Source organism: Sinocyclocheilus grahami, unplaced genomic scaffold (genome assembly GCF_001515645.1).
Source record: "Sinocyclocheilus grahami isolate Dianchi unplaced genomic scaffold, SAMN03320097.WGS_v1.1 scaffold620.1, whole genome shotgun sequence".
Lineage (NCBI taxonomy): Eukaryota > Metazoa > Chordata > Actinopteri > Cypriniformes > Cyprinidae > Sinocyclocheilus > Sinocyclocheilus grahami.
In genome coordinates this window covers 39,611-61,731 of record NW_015505799.1, presented here as the reverse complement: position 1 = coordinate 61,731, position 22,121 = coordinate 39,611, and the positions used below count along the sequence as shown (strand labels likewise).

The following is a 22,121-nucleotide window of genomic DNA, read 5'->3' as shown; positions in this document are numbered from 1 at the left end:
CCAGTGTTGCCAACAAGTCCGTGGATTTCCCGCGTAATTGGGCTACTTTAACACTGTTGCTGCGGTTTGTTTTTCATGTTCGCAGGTTGAAGCGACCCCAAATAATGTGATAGTTAGCCACTGGAATGCAAATTTGACCAGGGGAACCCCGCCAAAAAAACGTGTATTTTACCCCCGAACTCGATTTTTATTTGTTTATTTATTATTATTAATATTTTTTATAAATACCGGGGGAGCCCCCTCGAAATGCCATTCGGCTAGTTTTGAGTAGCAATTAGGCGGGTTTTGTTGTGAAAACCAGCCAACCTCCAGTGCACGACCTCTACATTGTTCTGAGTAAAGGCTGGAATACACTACATGACTTTTAAAATCTGAACAGATTTTTAAAACACTATGCATCATACACTTACCAACTTTGTAAATAGTGACAAAGGAAAACTGGCCATCATACACTATATCACTGGGAATCACACACTACCAGATGTTCAAGTGTTGCTAGGAGACGCATGAAAAATTAAAACAATATGTGAATGGGTGAATTCCAAACGGAAGTGCCTAGTGTTTTAAAAATCTTTTCATATTTTAAAAGTCATGTAGTGTATTCCAGGCTTAAGACAGGCTTATACTGATGATTTCCCTGGTTAAAACTGCTCATAGGCACAGAAATTATGCGCGAGTTGTACTTAATTTTCCAACATATCCTCTGATGTACATTCATGTTATAACTTGTATTAAAGTGAATAATTGTTCATTTAACTTGTGCTCTGTGCTGCTGTTGCCTGAGGTAGATAACGCAATCTATCCCAGACTACATTAGACTTGGGAAACTTTTATTTGTTTTTTCCAAATTTGTTTATAAAAAATGCCTTCAATTCAAGTACATAGAATTTAGTAGGGGCGCAACTGAATTGTTCCTAGCAATAATTTTGATCAATTAAAATATATTTATATGTAACCACTGTTGTTGTCATCATACCATGGACATTACCTGAGATGTTAAAGTCCACATGAAATCAAAATTTACAATATTTATTTTGTTAGCGCACATTGCTTTTCTTAAGGTCAACAATTAATCTGTGCAAGTTATTCCACTGAAAAAATAAATGTTTGTTTTGGTAATCTTTAATCAAAATCTGATCATTTGCTTCCGCTCTGGAATGGCATGCCTTCTCTGATGACGTCAGTTTGACGCTTGGGCAGAATATGCTTAAAGGATTACTCCACTATTTTTGAAAATAGGCTCATTTTCCAACTCCCCTAGAGTTAAACAGTTGAGTTTTACCGTTTTCGAATCCATTCAGCCAATCTCCGGGTCTGGCGGTAGCACTTTTAGCTGCAGCTTAGCATAGATCATTGAATCTGATTAGACCGTTAGCATCTCGCTCAAAAATGACCAAAGAGTTTCTATATTTTTCCTATTTAAAACTTGACTCTTCTGTAGTTACGTCGTGTACTAAGACCGACGGAAAATGAAAAGTTGCGATTTTCTAGGCCGATATAGCTAGGAACTTAAAAATAAAGGTGCTTCAAAAGGTTCTTTAAGCGATGCCATAGAAGAACCCTTTTTGGTTCCACAAAGAACCATTCAGTCAAAGGTTCTTTAAAGAACCATCTCTTTCTTACCTTTTTATAATCAGAAGAACCTTCTTTCGCCAAAAAGAACCTTTTGTGAAACAGAAAGGTTCTTCAGGTGTTAAAGGTTCTTTATGGAACCATTTAGACAAAAAGGTTCTTCTATGGCATCGTGAAGCACCTTTATTTTTAAGAGTGTATACTCTCATTCCAGCGTAATAATCAAGGAACTTTGCTGTCGTACCATGGGTGCAACAGGCGCAATGATATTACACAGCGCCTGAAAATAGTCCCCAGCACGCTCCCTGTGCAAGCAGGTGGTCACGTTGGTTATGTTGATGGAAGTTAGCCTATTTTCAGGCGCTGCATAATATCATTGCGCCTGCTGCACCCATGGTACAGCAGCATGAGAGTATGGGAGAGCCGGAATGAGAGTATAGTTCCTAGCCATACCGGCCTAGAAAATCGCAACTTTTCATTTTCCGTCGGTCTTAATACACGATGTAACTACAGAAGAGTCAAGTTTTAAATAGAAAAAATATAGAAACTCTTTGGTCATTTTTGAGCGAGATACTAACGGTCTAATCAGATTCAATGATCTATGCTAAGCTACAGCTAAAAGCGCTACCGCCAGACCCGGAGATCGGCTGAATGGATTCGAAAATGGTAAAACTCAACTGTTTAACTCTAAGGGAGTTGGAAAATTAGCCTATTTTCAAAAATAGTGGAGGGTTCCTTTAACCATGCCCCTCCGACCATTAGTCTGCTGTGAGTGAGACATGAGAGGAGGAGCGCAAAAATAAAACCCCGTCCTCTACTCAATATTCCGTTTCAGTTGGAAATTCATCACCACACTGAAATCCAGTCGGCAGCAACTTCCGGTTCACGAGAACTTTAAAGTACATATGTCAGCAAACTGCGCTCTTTCAAGGATGTGCATTTAATGCATGGCCAAAGTAAGAACATAATCTTCGTGTTTAAAACATGCAAAGTAAGATTGCCAACTGTTCCCGTATTTAAGCAACATTCCATATTAAATCCATACAGAAAGCAGTTTCTCGTGTCACGCCCAGTTTAGGGAGCTAATCACACTCACAAAAAACTAAAACAAGAGCACCCTTAGTTGAAACTGTAATAATAACATATTTGGCAAACTCTTCTGTGCATATTTGCATGTGCACTCTGGAGAGCATCAGATGTTTCTGTTTACAATGTTTGCAGCGTTGAGCAGTGTAGCTAATCACAGACATGTCCATTGAAACGATGAACTGAGATGAGTGACAGGCTCAGTGCATTTGAAATGATAAAGGGAGCACTCTTTGCACACATACTAGACTATCTGTAATGCATTCAGAATTTTAATTAAAGGGTTTTTTTCATGATGTTAAGAGGAACAATGTCCCCTCACTAAAGATCAGCTATAGTTTAGTTATTCTATATAAATGCTCAAATGAATCTCAGACGTGAACATATTTGCTTTGCTTAATCCATTCATGAACAAATTAATTCTAAAACGAAATTAATTTGTACATGAAAAGATTAAGCAAAGTATGTTCACGTCTGAGATTCATTTGGGCATTTATCTCTATATCTCTATCCCTTAATAATTGTTATTACATTATGACCTCAAGATTTTATTACATTTTGAGAAAATTATATTATGAACATTTTATTACATTATGAGTTGCTACAAATACAAATATGGTTGCCGAGAGAACCGACTTTCCTTGAATGGAACTTTGTCAATCGTGCACATTGATATTAGCATCTTTTCTCAGTGTGGTAAATTTGAATAGTAAACTTTGCATAGCACACGATAATGCAAAGATATTTGCAAATGTCTTTTTTGATGGGTAGTCTACACTTTTCTTTTTCTTTTTTCCCCCTGCTTGAAACAAACTCTACCTGTTGTAATTAAATTAAAGTTATCAAATATGGGACATTTAAGCATGCTAGGTTGTTGAACAAATCAGGCAAACATCTAAGGTAGTCAGCAGGGCACTGTTATAATGTATATAATATATCATTTAAATGTAAAATAATTAATTTGCAATATTAGTTTCATAAAAGATTAACGTTTTCATATAAAAACTGGAATAAATACAAAACTAGAGCCAAACTAAAACTGAAATGAAATTAATAAATAGTAAGTAGTGAAAAAATAAAATAATCATAAATAAAGCACATATGAAATGCCCAAAAAAGTTAACTTAAATTACAATTAAACCTGAAAAAATAAACAAATAAAAGTTTATTCAAAACATCAATAAAAACTATAATAGTATATATATATATATATATAACATAACTAAAATAATATTGATAGGAGCAAACATATCTAAGATTGCAATAATTAGGTGCAGGATCCACACCCTTTTCTGTACATTTGAAATAAGGTGCATTAAAAGTCAACAAATCCTTGATAGATATGTATATTTTATAATCCAATATATGTATGATCCAAAAAGTTGTCAGAAGCATGGTGGTGGTGACGTTGAAGGCAAGTGACCGTGGTGTAGTTAGTTTAAAGCCAAGATGAGCTTTTTAGTTCTGGCGCTTGTACTCAGGCTTCAAAATTCACAAAAGTTATATTATTTTGTGAAGATTATCTTGATAGACAAAATGTGTAAGTATCATAAACTATGGTTGAATACAGAGCTTATTTTTGTGATAATCCAAAAGCCATGGAAAAATCCTATTGGGTTTTTGTCGAGGGAACCAGTGTGATGCTAACAGCCGATTACACCACGTCATAGTGACAGCTATAAAGTAGCAGTCTATGGAAGCCATGGAATAAAAGAATAGTTTAATAATAATAAAAGAAGAGTTTATATTTCAAAATTCTGACTTTTTTCTCGAAATCCCGAGATTATATCTCACAATTCGTCATAAATCAACTTGTCATTCTCCCTTTTTCCCTCAGCTCAGAATCATGAGTTTATATCCCACACTTCTGGCTTTTTTTCCTCAGAATTGGCAAACTCGCAATTATTGAGATAAACCAAAGTCCCTTTAAGGCTAGTCATTTCACTCGGCGGCCATCTTTGAAACGCCTTTCGGGCATGCAAGTGTACCGTCTATCTCTTTGAATGGGGAAACATCAAATTCTCCAAAACTGTTCACCAAATTTACGATTAAATTTCGTATTTGCAATCACCAATGAAATCTGACAACAACTGTCTCATAAATGTTGTTTCTTATGCTCCAATAGCATTAAAAACAGCTTATTTTTCATGCTAGACCAGCCAATGTGCATGCGCAGTCCTAAGCGTGCGTCTCAGAACGCTGACGGTTTCTATAGCAACCGGGACTTCTAAGGTCTTACCAGTTGTGTGGATTCCTATTGGAAGTTTCACTGAGAAATGGTAAATGTGACTGAGCCTTTACTCTGAACAGAATGCTTGCATTGTTCTTCCCCTTGAGTTTTTTCAGTGTTGAAAGAACTTCAGATTATCAGGTATCTATCAGAGTAAGGGCAAATTGTTTCTGCTAAATCAACCTCAAATCAAATTGCATTTCTGCCCTTATTCCAACTGACATGAGCTCTAACCAGTTCTTTTCAATCAGGGCCAGACACAATGATGAAACCTCAGTCATATTATCATGTAAGTGATGAGAAATTTCCTAATAAGAGCTTGGAGAACTAAGAAGCAATTGAAAGCCCTTTAATAATGTTGTGTGTCTGTTTACTTCATGTTTATGAATTGCTTAAACACTCATCATTCTTTCTTTATCAAGTGGCGCAGTTTCCCACCATATGAAGAGCATGACTGGATTGAACAGCTTCCTACAACCCATGGTTGGTTCATATTATCTCTTTTAAATGAGAGCTCTGCTTTGATTGCTAATGAACATTGAATTTGTGTTTGTGTCTGCACTAAGAAACTCATTGTCCTAGGAAATCAGATTATGGGGTCTTTACTAGAATAAAAAGCATTGGGCACAAAACATTTTCTGCTAAATCAACATCAGATTAAATTGCACTCCAGCTCTTACTCCATCTGACATGAGCTCTAACCAGTTCTTTTCAATCAGGGCCAGACACAATGATGAAACTTCAGTCATATTATCATGTAAGTGATGAGAAGTTTCCTACAATGTGTATTTGATATAATGAGACCTTGGTGAACTAAAAAGCACTTGAAAGCTCTTTATTTTCAACCAATGTTTTGTGTGTCTGTTTACTTCATGTTCATGAGATGCTTAAACACTCATCATTCTCTCTTTTATCAAGTGGCGCAGTTTCCCTCCATATGGAGAGCATGACTGGACTGAACAACTCCCTATAACCCACAGTAGGTTCATATTGTCTTTTTAAAAAATGAGAGCTCTGCTTTGATTGCTGATGAACATTATAATTAGCTGCTGTATTTGTGTCTGCACTAAGAAACTCAAAGGACTTCAGGTTATGAGATCTCTACCTGCCCTTATTCCAGCTGACATGAGCTCTAACCAATTCATTTTAATCAGGGCCAGGCAAAAACCTCAGTTATTGTCATACATGGTAGATTAATAGTCTGACTTTTTAATATGAGAACAATACTTTGATTGCTGAAATAAATCACCATCTGAAAAAACGTATATATCACTATTTTGAAAGCTGATATACGTTGGTGATATAGTGAACCGTTTTCTTTTTTGATACATGGTGGATCTTTACCAAGCAGTTTGTACATTGAAGGTCATATTTATTTAGATTATTAAACCAGAAATTAAAATTCAGGTTATTTAGTAATTCAGTGCAATAAGTTAAACTTCAGTCATTTGTAAAAGCTCCGTTCTTGATTCAAAAGAATTGTCTGTTCTGTTGTCTGTTCAGTGGTGTTTAGCAAGACATTCATCTCAGCATGACTTTATTATGTGATTATTCTCCAGTTAATTTAACATTGTGGGGGATAAATAATGTTTTCTGTTTTTCTCTAGTACTGCAGTACAAGGAGTCAATCAAACGGAAATATGAGCATAGGAATGAGAGGAGTTTCCTCTCTGGTGAAAGAGTCTCACTGGCTGCCCTCTACACTGAACCTGTGATTATTCAGAAAAATAAAAAAGGCCGTTTTCAGAATATCAGTGTGGATGAGTTGTTTAATAAGTCAGACATACATCTGTATTATCCAGCAACTGTCATTCTCCAAGGAAATTCTGGTAGTGGAAAATCATTCATATCTCAAAAGATTATGTTGGACTGGGCATCTGGAAAGCATTACCTTAGACACTTTAATCTAGCTTTCTACCTGAGGTGTGAAGAGCTGAAGTGTATTTCTGAGGAGATGAACTTGATTGAGCTCCTGAGCTGGAATTGTGGTTTAACATTAGATCAAATCTCAAAGATGTTACAGAACTCATCACAGAGAGTGCTCTTCATCATTGATGGATTTGATAAACTTAGATCCATGCATTGTGAACACTGCATATCATCCAAATTCCAGAGAGCCCCACCTGAGGTCATAGTTTGTTCCATTCTTAATAAACAAATCCTGCTCAGATCTGTCCGGCTGATCACTACTAGAACTGAGGTCCCACAGGGAATGTTGCTCAAAGGACCTCAGCGTTTCACAGAGATTATGGGCTTCTCTGAGAAGGGGGTGGAGGAGTACTTCCAGAAGTTCTTCCAGAATGAGGAGCTCTTCAGGAAAGCCTATGAATGTGTGAGAGTAAATCAAACTCTCATCACTGCTTGCTCCATCCCTGTCATCTGCTGGATCATCTGCATGGTTATGCGAGAGAGGTTCAGTGATGGTGCAGATATGATGAGTGGACTGGAAACCACCACCTCTATCTACGTTGACTTTGTGTCCACTCTACTGGATTATCACTGCCAGGGTTTGAGTCAGTCTGTCCCGAGCCTGCTGAGGAGTCTGGGTCAGCTGGCAGAGAGAGGCATGCTGGAACAACAAGTCTTGTTTGATGAAAAAACTGTTTATGACACAATTTCAGACCCAGCTGGCAATCCATTCCTGCATAAGTTCCTCTTAAAGAGAAAAATCCACCAGGAGACAATGTTCAGTTTCATGCATCTCAGCTTTCAGGAGTTCTTCACTGCTCTCTACTATGTCCTTCTGGATGAAGAAGAGTCTCAGAGGAAAGTGAGAGAGCTGCTTCACACTGTAGAGAGAGGATGGGCTTTGTCCTTTTGGTCTGATAGAGACTTTTCTAAAGCAGATGTAGAAGTAAGACATGCAAATCTGCTGCATGCAGTGATTCTGTTCCTCTGTGGTCTCTGTAAGAAAGAATGGATGTCCTCATTCTTTGAAAAGCACAACATGACCCTTTCAATTAACATAGAAACCCAGCTTAAGGAATGGATCAATCAGTGTTCACAGAGATATCAAAATGAACACATGCTGTTCGCTCTCCATTGTCTCTATGAGCTTCATGAGAAGAGCTTCATTGGGAAAGTTTTGGAACATTTGGTTTTAATAGATCTGTCTAATATGCCTCTGAAAAGAACAGACTGTTGGGTGTTAAAATATGTTTTAAAGTGCTGTGAACACATCAGAAACCTGAAAATCCATGAAACGTCTCATAATCTGCAGATGCTCCAACCTGAACTGTACTGCTGTAAAGAGCTGTAGTGAGTGAATTTCAGGCTCTGCCTGTTCTGACACATAAACACATGACAATATACATTATTACTATTGTTGCTGCTTACACATCAGAGTTGGGACTCTGACTGTGTAAAAGTTATTTCTATATACTATGATATTTTTTTATTATAAAATATATTATATAGACTGCAGCATTAATCAGTGTTGAATGTTATTCTCATTAGCTTGGGGAAAACAGTATTGATTCAGCCAGGTGAGAAGAGAGTCACAGAAAAGTTGAAGATGAAGAGAGAAAACAGTAAGTGTATTCACATGATCTTACTCATAACTGGATGCACCTGGGAAAAATAAAAACTTCCAGTGGGTGCAAATAAGCCTTGCTTTGGAAGTAATGGAATTTTTTAGGTTTAAAATAGCCCTACTTATTTATGACAGTTGTTCTTTATATAGTGTTTATTTTTTTGTCTGACAGTTGGAAAGAGTTCAGATTCTTCAGCTTTTCGAGATTCTTTCTGCTTTTCAGATAATTATTTACTTGCACATAGAGATGAATCATCTGCACAATCAGTGAGTAGCAACTCTGCGTAGCGGTGCTAATCCGCTCATTAAGCATGAAAAAATAACACTTGTATGAATCGCTAAACATCAACAACATTACACACTTGATGGCAGGATTAAATAGTCAATGATATATTGAAGCAATCCACAATAATAACAAGATACAGTCAGGATTATAATTATTTACCAATTCTACTAAGTAAATTCTTATAATTCATTCTAATGATTAAGATTGGGGAAAACAGTATTGATTCAGCCAGGTGAGAAGAGAGTCACAGAAAAGTTGAAGATGAAGAGAGAAAACAGTAAGTGTATTCACATGATCTTACTCATAACTGGATGCACCTGGGAAAAATAAAAACTTCCAGTGGGTGCAAATAAGCCTTGCTTTGGAAGTAATGGAATTTTTTAGGTTTAAAATAGCCCTACTTATTTATGACAGTTGTTCTTTATATAGTGTTTATTTTTTTGTCTGACAGTTGGAAAGAGTTCAGATTCTTCAGCTTTTCGAGATTCTTTCTGCTTTTCTGATAATTATTTACTTGCACATAGAGATGAATCATCTGCACAATCAGTGAGTAGCAACTCTGCGTAGCGGTGCTAATCCGCTCATTAAGCATGAAAAAATAACACTTGTATGAATCGCTAAACATCAACAACATTACACACTTGATGGCAGGATTAAATAGTCAGTGATATATTGAAGCAATCCACAATAATAACAAGATACAGTCAGGATTATAATTATTTACCAATTCTACTAAGTAAATTCTTATAATTCATTCTAATGATTAAGATTTTTTTTTTAAATATATTTATGTAATGTATTATTGTAAATCTGGAGATGGGTTGAAAGAGATAACATTTTAACAAAAGATAAAGTGATACTTTATTGCACATGCTTATGAACAGAATATTTGTAATCGCTGGATAGAATCTAGTTGATGTATAATCAACTAGATTTCAGAGAATTATTAATAATTTGATTAAGAATTTTTGCATAAATTGATTGTGTAATAAATGAGTAGTTTTGATGATAAACTATTCCTTTCCTTTTTTTTTACATTAGTCCTCAGAAGATGCAGAAGTGTTCACACCTAAACATGTTCAGAGAGATGATGAGGACAAACGCAAGAATATATACAGGCATTGAACATTGTTTTTATTAGATACTATAAGAAAATACAGTTTTAAGGAGTTTACAGTATCAGATAAAGTGATACTTTATTGCACATGCTTATGAACAGAATATTTGTAATCGCTGGATAGAATCTAGTTGATGTATAATCAACTAGATTTCAGAGAATTATTAATTATTAATAATTTGATTAAGAATTTTTGCATAAATTGATTGTGTAATAAATGAGTAGTTTTGATGATAAACTATTCCTTTCCTTTTAGTCCTCAGAAGATGCAGAAGTGTTCACACCTAAACATGTTCAGAGAGATGATGAGGACAAACGCAAGAATATATACAGGCATTGAACATTGTTTTTATTAGATACTATAAGAAAATACAGTTTTAAGGAGTTTACAGTATCAAATTGTCCTTTCTTTTCTTTTTCCACTCACTGTTGCAGTTTCCCTTTTCCTTTACTTTTGCCTCACTATTGTTGAATTTATTTTGCTATAACTTCTTTCCTGTTTTTGGTAAATTGTAAATTATTTGGATTTAGTTGCATTAATTTTACTAAAACCCTTACACCCTCAAATCTTTTGAATTACACTGTATATTATACATAATAAAAGGCAGTTATAACTTAAACATGAAATTGTTTTATCTGTCCTCCAGGTTTGTGTGTCCACATGCTGGTCAGTTTCTGTGCAATCTGACCAGCCTTGTGTTTGTGATGGAGAGTGAAGGAGAGGTGCTATATAGAGTTGTCTCATGGAATCCTGGTCTTTTAGATGGTTTGGGTCAGATGAAGCCTGCAGGACCCTTGTACAACATTGATTGTTTTAATGGTTCAATTTCAGGACTGCATCTTCCTCACTGTGAAATATTCTGTGGTAGGTTCATTTTTACATCCTATGATAGATAAATGGATGATACAGTGTTAAGTTTGTAACTATTTGAATCTGTAGCCAGATATTTAAGGGTATACATGAGCTTTCAGTTTTATTGTGAAAACCTGTTGAATACATTTTAAAATGACAACAATGAAAATTGTAAATGATATGTGCTTTACAGAGGAAAACAAAGACAGTTTGGCTGTAGCACGTTTCACTGGTGGTAATGTAGAAATAATGAAACCTTTTAAAGTGACTGAAACTCATGTGATGATTGACATCAGAGATCTCTCCCACTTTGGCCTCTTAAAAAGGATGATCTTTCCTCCTTCCCCTGTCATTGCCCAAGTACTTCTCTTTCTGCGACCAATAACTGTGAGACAGAGAGAAAACATACTGGATGTCCATTTGCTCCCGTGGAACGTTCCACTGTCAAAGGTATCATTATACTGTGTGTGTGTGTGTATATACGTATATATTTATATATATATATATATAGTTTTTTTTGTTTTTGTTTTTCACAGTCTCCTCTTCTCTCTCAAGGTAAAGGACCAGCACACAGAGAATACACACATCAAAACCAGTTCAAAGTGTTCACTTACTCCGGAATCAGAATACCATCTGTGTTGTCAACCAGAAGAATCTACAGTGCAGCCGGCGGTAACATCATATTTGATTTGAACATTATTCATTATATTAAGATAATTGCAAAAGAATAAAATATTTGTTCCCTTTCAGTCGGTCACTACAAGTCACGTCGCGTCCGACAAATTGGGATCTCGCTTAGAGAGACCAATCCACTTCGAGTGTAAACTAAACAAGCCAATGCACACAGCGTGAGCATAAAAAGCAGCCGGTGCAACACATACCAGGTTTTCGCTGAGGAGCCGAGCGACAACATCGTTCTGCTCCTACCAAACTGCTTTGTGTGTGACGAGTCTAGCGCACTCTCTGGAACGTTTTGTGTTGGCGGATGGCGCTTCAGCGGTGGTCGTTCCTGTGTCGAGTGGGTTGCGCACTTCAGGCTGCACTACCCCCTGTCGTGCTGCAAGTGGCTATTTCACGTAAAACAGCACGTAAAAGAGCATTTCCCTAAAAGAGCCAATTTCTCTAAAAGAGTAAAATAAGCGGGTGCGTCTTTGTAAAGACGACGGATCGTCTTTTTAAAGATGCCGTTTCACCCGTGCGTTTCTGGATGCGGTCGTTACCTGGCACCGGGTGATGGTCACGATCGCTGCCTCACGTGTCTGGGCATTAAACACGCTGAGGTGGCATTCGTGGATGAGTCATGTTCCCATTGCGGGAAGATGACCATCTCGGAGCTGCGGGCCAGGCTCCGTTTCCTCCAGGGGGGCAGAGCTCCCTTGTCTCTGCCGCGATCTAGTGTTCGTCCTGGTGGCAGCCAGGCGTGGACTACTTCGGGCAGTAGCACGGGCGGTCTGAGGGTTACAGAGGTGACAAACCCCTCAGGGAACCAACCCTCGGGGGACCATCGCTCCTCTAGCGCTTCGCAACCAGTTGAGCTGCCAAAGGAACGTGCTGGGCCCTCTTCAAAGAGCGTACCAGCGGTATCCTTCGGTTCTCCTCCCGACGACTGGATGTCGATCACTGCATCAGAGGGAGAGCTCTCTGGAGAGGAAGATTCGGCTACGCTGCCGCCCTCTGGGACTGAATCGGATCCAGAGATCCTATGCTTTCCCGGGCCGCCGAGAGGGTAGGGCTCGAGTAGAAACCTCCACCGCATCCCGGGCCCTCGAGGTTGGACGATTGGTTTCTCGGGGTGGCTCACGCTGGTTCTCAGCACCCTGCCTCGGTGCCTTTCTTCCCGGAAATGCATGAGGAGCTCACCAGGTCATGGACAGCACCTTTTACTGCTGGAAATCGACCTGCTGGTTCCTCCTCCCTCACCACCCTCGACGGTGGTGCAGCTAGGGGGTATGCGGGGGTCCCCCCTGTGGAACGATCGGTTGCGATGCAGTTGTGTCCTAATGCCGCCTCCACCTGGCAGGGCAAACCGTGCCTCCCCTCCCGGGTCCGTAGATACTCGTCTGGCCTGTCCGGCGATGCTTATATGGCCTGTGGAGAAGCTGCCTCCACCTTACAAGCTATGGCGTTACCGCAGGTTCATCAGGCCAAGGCACTGAGGGACCTGCATGAGGGTGGTCATGATCCGGAAGTTCTGAAAGAGCTCCGAACCGTTACTGACCTTGCGCTCCGAGCAACGAAGGTCACCGCGAGTTCTCTGGGTAATGCGATGTCCACACTTGTGTTCCAGGAGCACCATCTCTGGCTGTGTCTGGTTGATATGAGGGATGCCGACAAAGTTCGGTTCCTTAATGCCCCTGTGTCCCAGACCGGCCTCTTCGCCGACGCGGTCAAGAGCTTGGCCCAGCAGCCCCAGCCTGCTCGTCGCCGAGGGCGGCCCCCTGCGTCCGCCCCTGCTCCCGCGTTGCATCCGCAGCAGCCTCCAGCAAGCGGCGCCGTGGAGCTGGGGCGTAGGCAGGCCGTCCCATCCATCCAGGCCGGCGTCAAACCTGGCGGTGAGAGAAACAAGAGGCCCTTGGATGGGCGACCCAGAGAGGGAGGAAGCTGCTCTTTGGGGGATGGTGAAAGCACTTCTCCCTCCCCTGAAGGAGAGCCAGTGGAGAATCTGGAAAATCTCGACGAGAGAGTGGTTTTCTCTGTCCCTGGGTCCCAGAAGGGCACGGAGAGTCGCGGACGGACCAGCACCAGACCACACTCATCCTATGCTTTCCCGGGCCGCCGAGAGGGTAGGGCTCGAGTAGAAACCTCCACCGCATCCCGGGCCCTCGAGGTTGGACGATTGGTTTCTCGGGGTGGCTCACGCTGGTTCTCAGCACCCTGCCTCGGTGCCTTTCTTCCCGGAAATGCATGAGGAGCTCACCAGGTCATGGACAGCACCTTTTACTGCTGGAAATCGACCTGCTGGTTCCTCCTCCCTCACCACTCTCGACGGTGGTGCAGCTAGGGGGTATGCGGGGGTCTCCCCTGTGGAACGATCGGTTGCGATGCAGTTGTGTCCTAATGCCGCCTCCACCTGGCAGGGCAAACCGTGCCTCCCCTCCCGGGTCCGTAGATACTCGTCTGGCCTGTCCGGCGATGCTTATATGGCCTGTGGAGAAGCTGCCTCCACCTTACAAGCTATGGCGTTACCGCAGGTTCATCAGGCCAAGGCACTGAGGGACCTGCATGAGGGTGGTCATGATCCGGAAGTTCTGAAAGAGCTCCGAACCGTTGCTGACCTTGCGCTCCGAGCAACGAAGGTCACCGCGAGTTCTCTGGGTAATGCGATGTCCACACTTGTGTTCCAGGAGCACCATCTCTGGCTGTGTCTGGTTGATATGAGGGATGCCGACAAAGTTCGGTTCCTTAATGCCCCTGTGTCCCAGACCGGCCTCTTCGCCGACGCGGTCAAGAGCTTGGCCCAGCAGCCCCAGCCTGCTCGTCGCCGAGGGCGGCCCCCTGCGTCCGCCCCTGCTCCCGCGTTGCATCCGCAGCAGCCTCCAGCAAGCGGCGCCGTGGAGCTGGGGCGTAGGCAGGCCGTCCCATCCATCCAGGCCGGCGTCAAACCTGGCGGTGAGAGAAACAAGAGGCCCTTGGATGGGCGACCCAGAGAGGGAGGAAGCTGCTCTTTGGGGGATGGTGAAAGCACTTCTCCCTCCCCTGAAGGAGAGCCAGTGGAGAATCTGGAAAATCTCGACGAGAGAGTGGTTTTCTCTGTCCCTGGGTCCCAGAAGGGCACGGAGAGTCGCGGACGGACCAGCACCAGACCACACTCATCCTCCTCTATCGCCAGCAGGCAGCAGCGGGCGGTTTGAGAGCATCAACAAAGGCCCTACTCACGCACCCTCTGCCAAACTGTGGAACCAGGTAAGAGTTGCACCACACACTCAGACCCCTCTTCGGTCCGCTCACAAGCCGCCCGAGTTGGGTCCCTGCGTTCCACCTCGCTTCCCCATTACAGGTACGGCGGTGGTTCCGCTGGTCCCGTTTGCACGGTATCTGGGTTCCTGGCTAGTGCTACCCAACCCGTCTCGTTGGCTTCTGCGGACCATCAGCCTCGGCTATGCGATTCAGTTCACCCGGCATCCCCCCCTAGTTCAGTGGCATCCGCTTCACGACAGTGAAGGTGCTCCTGTCTTGCGTGCAGAGATCGCAGTCTTACTGGCGAAGGATGCAATACAGCCGGTACCTCTAGCCGATATGAATACAGGGTTTTACAGCCCTTACTTCATTGTACCCAAGAAAGGCGGTGGGTTACGACCAATCTTGGATCTGCATGTCTTGAACCGGGCCCTTCGCCGGTTACCGTTCAAGATGTTGACGCAGAAACTCATCCTTGGGTGCATCCGTCCCCAAGATTGGTTTGCAGCGATCGACCTGAAGGATGCGTGTGACCTTAAGGGTGTCATGTGTCAATCCTTCCACACCACAGACCATTTCTGCGGTTCACGTTCGAAGGACGAGCATATCAGTACGAGGTCCTGCCCTCCGGGCTGTCCCTGTCGCCCCATGTCTTCACGTAAGTTGCGGAGGTAGCCCTTGTTCCCCTGAGAGAACAGGACGTTCGCATTCCCAAATGCCTCAACGACTGGCACATACTAGCTCAGTCTCAGCATCAGTTGTGTGCACACAGGAACTTGGTGCTTTCGCACCTCAGCCGGTTGGGCCTTCAGGTCAACTGGGAAAAGAGAAAACTCTCCTGGGAGGGGATCTCTTTTCTCGGTATGGAGTTGGATTCGGTCAAACCTCACAGAGGAACGTGTGCGATTGTTGCTGAACTGCTTGAATTCATTCAAGGACAGGACAGCGGTCCCACTGAAACTATTTCAGAGGCTCCTGGGGCATATGGCAGCTGCAGCGGCAGTTACACCGCTGGGGCTGCTGCATATGAGACTGCTTCAGCACTGGCTTCATGGCCGAGTCCCGAGGTGGGCGTGGCAACGCAGCACTCACTGGGTCCAAGTTACACTGGCCTGTCGCCAAACCTTCACCCCGTGGTCAGACCTTGCGTTCCTCCGGGCAGGAGTGCCCAGCATATCAGTACGAGGTCCTGCCCTCCGGGCTGTCCCTGTCGCCCCATGTCTTCACGTAAGTTGCGGAGGTAGCCCTTGTTCCCCTGAGAGAACAGGACGTTCGCATTCCCAAATGCCTCAACGACTGGCACATACTAGCTCAGTCTCAGCATCAGTTGTGTGCACACAGGAACTTGGTGCTTTCGCACCTCAGCCGGTTGGGCCTTCAGGTCAACTGGGAAAAGAGAAAACTCTCCTGGGAGGGGATCTCTTTTCTCGGTATGGAGTTGGATTCGGTCAAACCTCACAGAGGAACGTGTGCGATCGTTGCTGAACTGCTTGAATTAATTCAAGGACAGGACAGCGGTCCCACTGAAACTATTTCAGAGGCTCCTGGGGCATATGGCAGCTGCAGCGGCAGTTACACCGCTGGGGCTGCTGCATATGAGACTGCTTCAGCACTGGCTTCATGGCCGAGTCCCGAGGTGGGCGTGGCAACGCAGCACTCACTGGGTCCAAGTTACACTGGCCTGTCGCCAAACCTTCACCCCGTGGTCAGACCTTGCGTTCCTCCGGGCAGGAGTGCCCCTAAAACAGGTCTCTAGGCATGCTGTGGTTTACACGGATGCCTCCACCACCGGCTGGGGGGCCACGTACAACAGGCACTCAGTGTCGGGGGTATGGACGGGCCCCAACTGCACTGGCGTATCAATTGCCTGGAGTTGTTAGCGGTGCGCCTTGCCTTGAATCATTTCAAAGGGCGGTTACGAGGCAAGCACGTCCTGGTCCGAACGGACAACACGGCGACCATTGCGTATGTCAACCGACAAGGTGGTCTGCACTTCCGTTGCATGTCGCAACTCACCCGCCACCCTCCTCCTTTGGAGTCGGAAGGGTCTGAGGTCACTTCGTGCCATTCACATTCCGGGTCTGCTCAACAGTACGGCCGACGAGCTGTCACAAGCAATGCTCCCGGGAGAATGGAGACTCCATCCCCAGATGGTCCAGCTGATTTGGAGACGTTTCGGAGCCACTCAGGTAGACCTGCTTGCCTCTCCAGAAACCTCTCACTGCCAGTTGTTGTCGCTGTCTCAGTGAAAACCCGGTATGCGTTGCACCGGCTGCCTTTTTATGCTCACGCTGTGATCAGCAGCAGCTGGATGCAATCATTGCATGCCAATGTGCATTGGCTCGTTTAGTTTACATTCGAAGTGGATTGGTCTCTCTAAGCGAGATCCCAATTCATCGGTCACGACGTGACATCTCTGTTCCCTCCTTCAGGGAACAAGGGTTACATACGTAACCGAGACATTCTCAGTACAATGTATAATTATCAATTTCAGTGTAGATTTGGTTTTTATTGATTTATGCATCACTTATGAAGTTTTTAGCACATTTTGCACCATGAGTAATTTTTGTTTGAAGGATTATTTGAGTAATTTTGTCTCTTACCTTCAATTTGCAGTTCTTTTTTTTTTCAGTCAGAGACGTTTGAGTGTAATTATGGTCCAAACTATCATCCCACATTTGAAGTGTTTGTGGATGTTAACAAAAAGGAAATCAGACTGAGTCTTTTGGATAAAACAGGAAGGGAAGTGTGGGAACCACGTCGGATCGTTCTCACAGGTAATGAATGTCATGAAATATGGATTTCAATATGCAAGAATTTTTCATGGCTATGAAGTTGGGTGCAATTGTAATCTGAGTCATGAAATAACATTAAATCAAATCTTCTAACAGTCTAATGAACAATGTTTAATAAAAGTGTCTAGTTGGTGTCTAAACCCAGGTGATCAATATATTTCATTTGTTTATTTTTGTATTTGTATTAGTGTATTATTTGTTTTGATCCCCATTAGCTGTGCCTAAGAGCACTGCTAGTCTTCCTGGGGTCCACAAAAACACAACAATTAAGACATTTATTGATTTACAATCTGTAAATGTACAAAACAAATGACCAACCAATACAAGATCTATCACTTATAACTCTTGCTGATTTTTGTGCGTCCTATAAATATGATAACCATAGGTGTGCCCTTACCTGCTTTTTCAAATGTTATTTCTGTGTTATTTTAGTCATTGACAATGGCAGACTACTGTGCGTAGTACATACTATTGTACATTTAAGGAAATTAGTTTTTAAAAGGGCAATTTTTTTAAATTACTTTATTAATTGTATCTATGTTGTCTTTTATGTCAAATACTTAAATGTAACCAGTTACTTCAATCAATCAAAATATTATAAACTGTTATATTCATTTACAAAAAACAGGAACTCATTACAGGTTAGGGCTGCAATATTATAACAAAAAAAACATTAATTATATTGATTATGGCTTTTGATATTGTAATATTGATTATTACTGTTGTTTTATAAAATAGATATAAAAATGTTTTTGCATTTGTGGAAATTACATCATATTTCAGCTACAAAGACAATCATGTTGGTTCGAGTTGTGCACTTTTGCATAAATAAATAAATACAATTCCGTTATAATCAGCTTCAAAGTTAATATCTTGCGTCATATTTGCTCTTTGTTTTTTAGGGTGAGAGAATTTGCGAGGCATAAAAGAAACTTGCACGCGACATGCGCCAATCTAAATGTAATGACGTGAATTGATACTTTACATTCGTTTTCACATTTCACTTTTATTGAAACACGCATAATATATTTAGTTTAATTGTCCAGGGGCATTTTTTGGGGCCCCCTATCTGGACTTTGTTGAGCAGTTTTGTTCATTTTGGTGGCATTTTTAAATCAATTTGAATCAGTTTATTTATGTTATCTTAATTATCTATGCCTGATTGTTGATCCTTACATGTAAACTTTATTAACTATTTATACTGTTTTATAAAAAAAATAATATGATTATTATATAAATAATGTTTACCTTGTTATCTAACCCATTGTACTAAATTCAGTTTTATGATCTGTAAAGTCTTTACCAATGTCAATTGTTCATAAAATAGTACCATCAAATATTAAAGTTGTCAAGGTATTTATGACAGATTTTTTTTCAGAGATCAAATGTCTTTTTCTTTTTTTTGCAATAACATCAGGCCAAGATGTAGAACCTCCTGCTTACAGAAGGCTCACAGGTATAAACTTAAAGACATTGCTATTACCTTATTCTTTCTATCACAAACAACCATGTCTGATAAGTCATTCGATTTTTTTTTTTCAATCAGAATGTGAATTTGTGAAAAAACACAGAGATGAACTAATCCGGAGAGTTTCATCAGTGATGACTATTGCTGATGGTGTTCTTTCTATCACAAACAACCATGTCTGATAAGTCATTCGATTTTTTTTTTTCAATCAGAATGTGAATTTGTGAAAAAAACACAGAGATGAACTAATCCGGAGAGTTTCATCAGTGATGACTATTGCTGATGGTCTGAGGACCAAAGACATGATTCCAGATGAAATCTACAGTAAAGTTCATGCTGCAGAACCACGACAGGAGAAAACAAGACTCTTGTTGAATGCTCTTGACTCTGGAGGAGCTGCTGTAAAAGCAGAATTCTACAAACTGCTGAAGAATGAGGAACCTCATCTAGTGGATGAACTGGAGTCTGGACCCAGTAGACCACAGCAATTCTGAGAAAAAATCAGAGAGGAACTCAGTCAGTTTCAATATACACTGCTTATATTTTCCTAATTCCTAAATATTTCTCTACAAATTATATTACTGGCATACTATGGAGTACTGACAACTCCATAAGTTTGCATAAAAACCTAATGATCGTGTTCTCCAGCATGATTTGAGAATGTTCCAAAGACCATCTATTTACTGAATCCATGAATCTGAACTATTGCTTTATAACTTTTAATAGTCTTTTTTCTTTGTTAAACTGTTATCATCTGTGTGCACATTCACATTAGCAGATCACATTCTGGAAAAATATATTTTTATGAATTATTTTTGGGTGGGTACATGTTTTTCCTGCCTGATCATAAGGCAAACTTTTTCGTAGTAATTATTGATTAGTTTTTTATATTCATGTTTTTGGGATGTGTTGGCAAGCTAGGTTGCTGCTAAAATCAGGCAAACAACTAGGTGGTCAGTGTGGCACAGATGTAACACTTTGTAATAATTTACTGCACTGATAGTGGAACAATGAATATCTGCCAACACTGTGAAAATAATTAACTGATACAATATATAATGTGTCAGTGTACTTCACTAATATATTTCACTGTAGGTCTGATAAATATATATACAAACACACACACACACACACACACATATAAAGACATCTCATAAGAAACAAATACCAAGTGTATTCCGGTCAGTATTTGTGCAGTAGCCTACAGCAAAGTTACAACTGTACTCGGCCTACTTCGTATAAATTAATGTTTGCGATTATAACAATTAATGGAAAAGAGAAGAAAAATATTAAGATGTAATGCATCCCCTACGAAAAAAAGTAGTTTCGCTTTCACAACGAAACACAGCGTCACACACGGCGGGCTGAGGCTGGAGGCCGGATGGCTAGAGTGAGCGGCGGCCGGCAGATTCGACGAAGGAGCGTCCGGGCATGACGAAGCGGATATCATCCTCTTTTGGAAGGCCAAACAAAGTAGTTTCGCTTTCACAACGAAACACACAGCGTCTTCACGACATGGCGGCTGCAACAATACTACAGCATAGAAAATAAGATACGCCTTCCTTCTTTGCGTGAACATTTGGGCAGCGTTATGCAAATCTTCCCACATCGTGATGTAGACATGTGGGGGCGTGTTAGAACGAGCCGTTTTAGGTAGGCGTGGTTGACTCTTAACTTTTATAAAGAATATCTCTTTGGATTTGAGATTTTAGTCTTTGCAACTTTACAGATCTTCTTTATGCACCAAGAGCTTGTAACACTCCATAGAGAAAGGAAAAATTGAAATTGCATCATATGACCCCTTTAATTCATCTATCTGTAAATATTTTTATGTTGATTGAAATTTGTTGAAGAAACAGCTGCCCTTTTATTGTGATTGTAGTATAACCAATACATTTTGTGTTGATTTAAGTTTTTATATTTTTAACTAAAATGACCCACAGTTTAATCCTTAAAGATATTATTTTTATTACGAAAACTCAAAATCGTTATCTCGTGAATATGTTATTAATTTCTTTATTTTATGTGCAAAATTGTTCATCCACATGCAAAACTTGCTTAAATCTCCTTTGTTTTCCTTTTTCTTGTTGAATGTCTCTCTTGTTTCATCCCTGAGGCTTATAAATAACAAAACAACAAAGACACATTTTATTTTTATAATGCATTATGATTATATGAATATTATGATTATTCAAAGATATTTAATCCTTTTTTTCCTGTATATATAATCTCATACTATGATGTACGCAAACCCATTATAGTTATGTTTTCTTGTTGAAGAAACAGCTGCCCTTTTATTGTGATTGTAGTATAACCAATGCATTTTGTGTTGATTTAAGTTTTTATATGTTTAACTCTACTAAAATGACCCACAGTTTAATATTATTTTTATTACGAAAACTTAAAATTGTTATCTCGTGAATGTTATTAATTTCTTTATTTTATGTGCAAAATTGTTCATCCACATGCAAAACTTGCTTAAATCTCCTTTGTTTTCCTTTTTCTTGTTGAATGTCTCTCTTGTTTCATCCCTGAGGCTTATAAATAACAAAACAACAAAGACACATTTTATTTTTATAATGCATTATGATTATATGAATATTCTGATTATTCAAAGATATTTAATCCTTTTTTTTCCTGTATATATAATCTCATACTATGATGTACGCAAACCCATTATAATTGAAATTGCATCATATGACCCCTTTAATTCATCTATCTGTAAATATTTTTATGTTGATTGAAATTTGTTGAAGAAACAGCTGCCCTTTTATTGTGATTGTAGTATAACCAATACATTTTGTGTTGATTTAAGTTTTTATATTTTTAACTAAAATGACCCACAGTTTAATCCTTAAAGATATTATTTTTATTACGAAAACTCAAAATCGTTATCTCGTGAATATGTTATTAATTTCTTTATTTTATGTGCAAAATTGTTCATCCACATGCAAAACTTGCTTAAATCTCCTTTGTTTTCCTTTTTCTTGTTGAATGTCTCTCTTGTTTCATCCCTGAGGCTTATAAATAACAAAACAACAAAGACACATTTTATTTTTATAATGCATTATGATTATATGAATATTATGATTATTCAAAGATATTTAATCCTTTTTTTCCTGTATATATAATCTCATACTATGATGTACGCAAACCCATTATAGTTATGTTTTCTGTTTTTTTTGTAATTATGATTGTTCACCATCTTTCCCTGAGCTTTTATGTAATTATAAGTTCTGCAGTAATAATAATAAAAAGAACATAAGAGCGACAGGTGCACTAACA

At 40.4% G+C, this 22,121-nt stretch overlaps 1 protein-coding gene across 1 annotated transcript; it reads left to right on the top strand.

Annotated features, from left to right (window-relative positions):
* Window positions 1-6,902: 6,902 nt before the first annotated feature.
* Window positions 6,903-19,330, top strand: LOC107557786 (NACHT, LRR and PYD domains-containing protein 3-like). Its single transcript, XM_016241323.1, has 8 exons — window positions 6,903-8,146; window positions 8,345-8,357; window positions 9,748-9,824; window positions 10,471-10,688; window positions 10,870-11,141; window positions 11,244-11,348; window positions 17,206-17,350; window positions 19,095-19,330. Exons 1-8 carry the CDS (start codon window positions 6,903-6,905, stop codon window positions 19,328-19,330), a joined length of 2,310 nt encoding a protein of 769 aa, XP_016096809.1.
* Window positions 19,331-22,121: the final 2,791 nt, after the last annotated feature.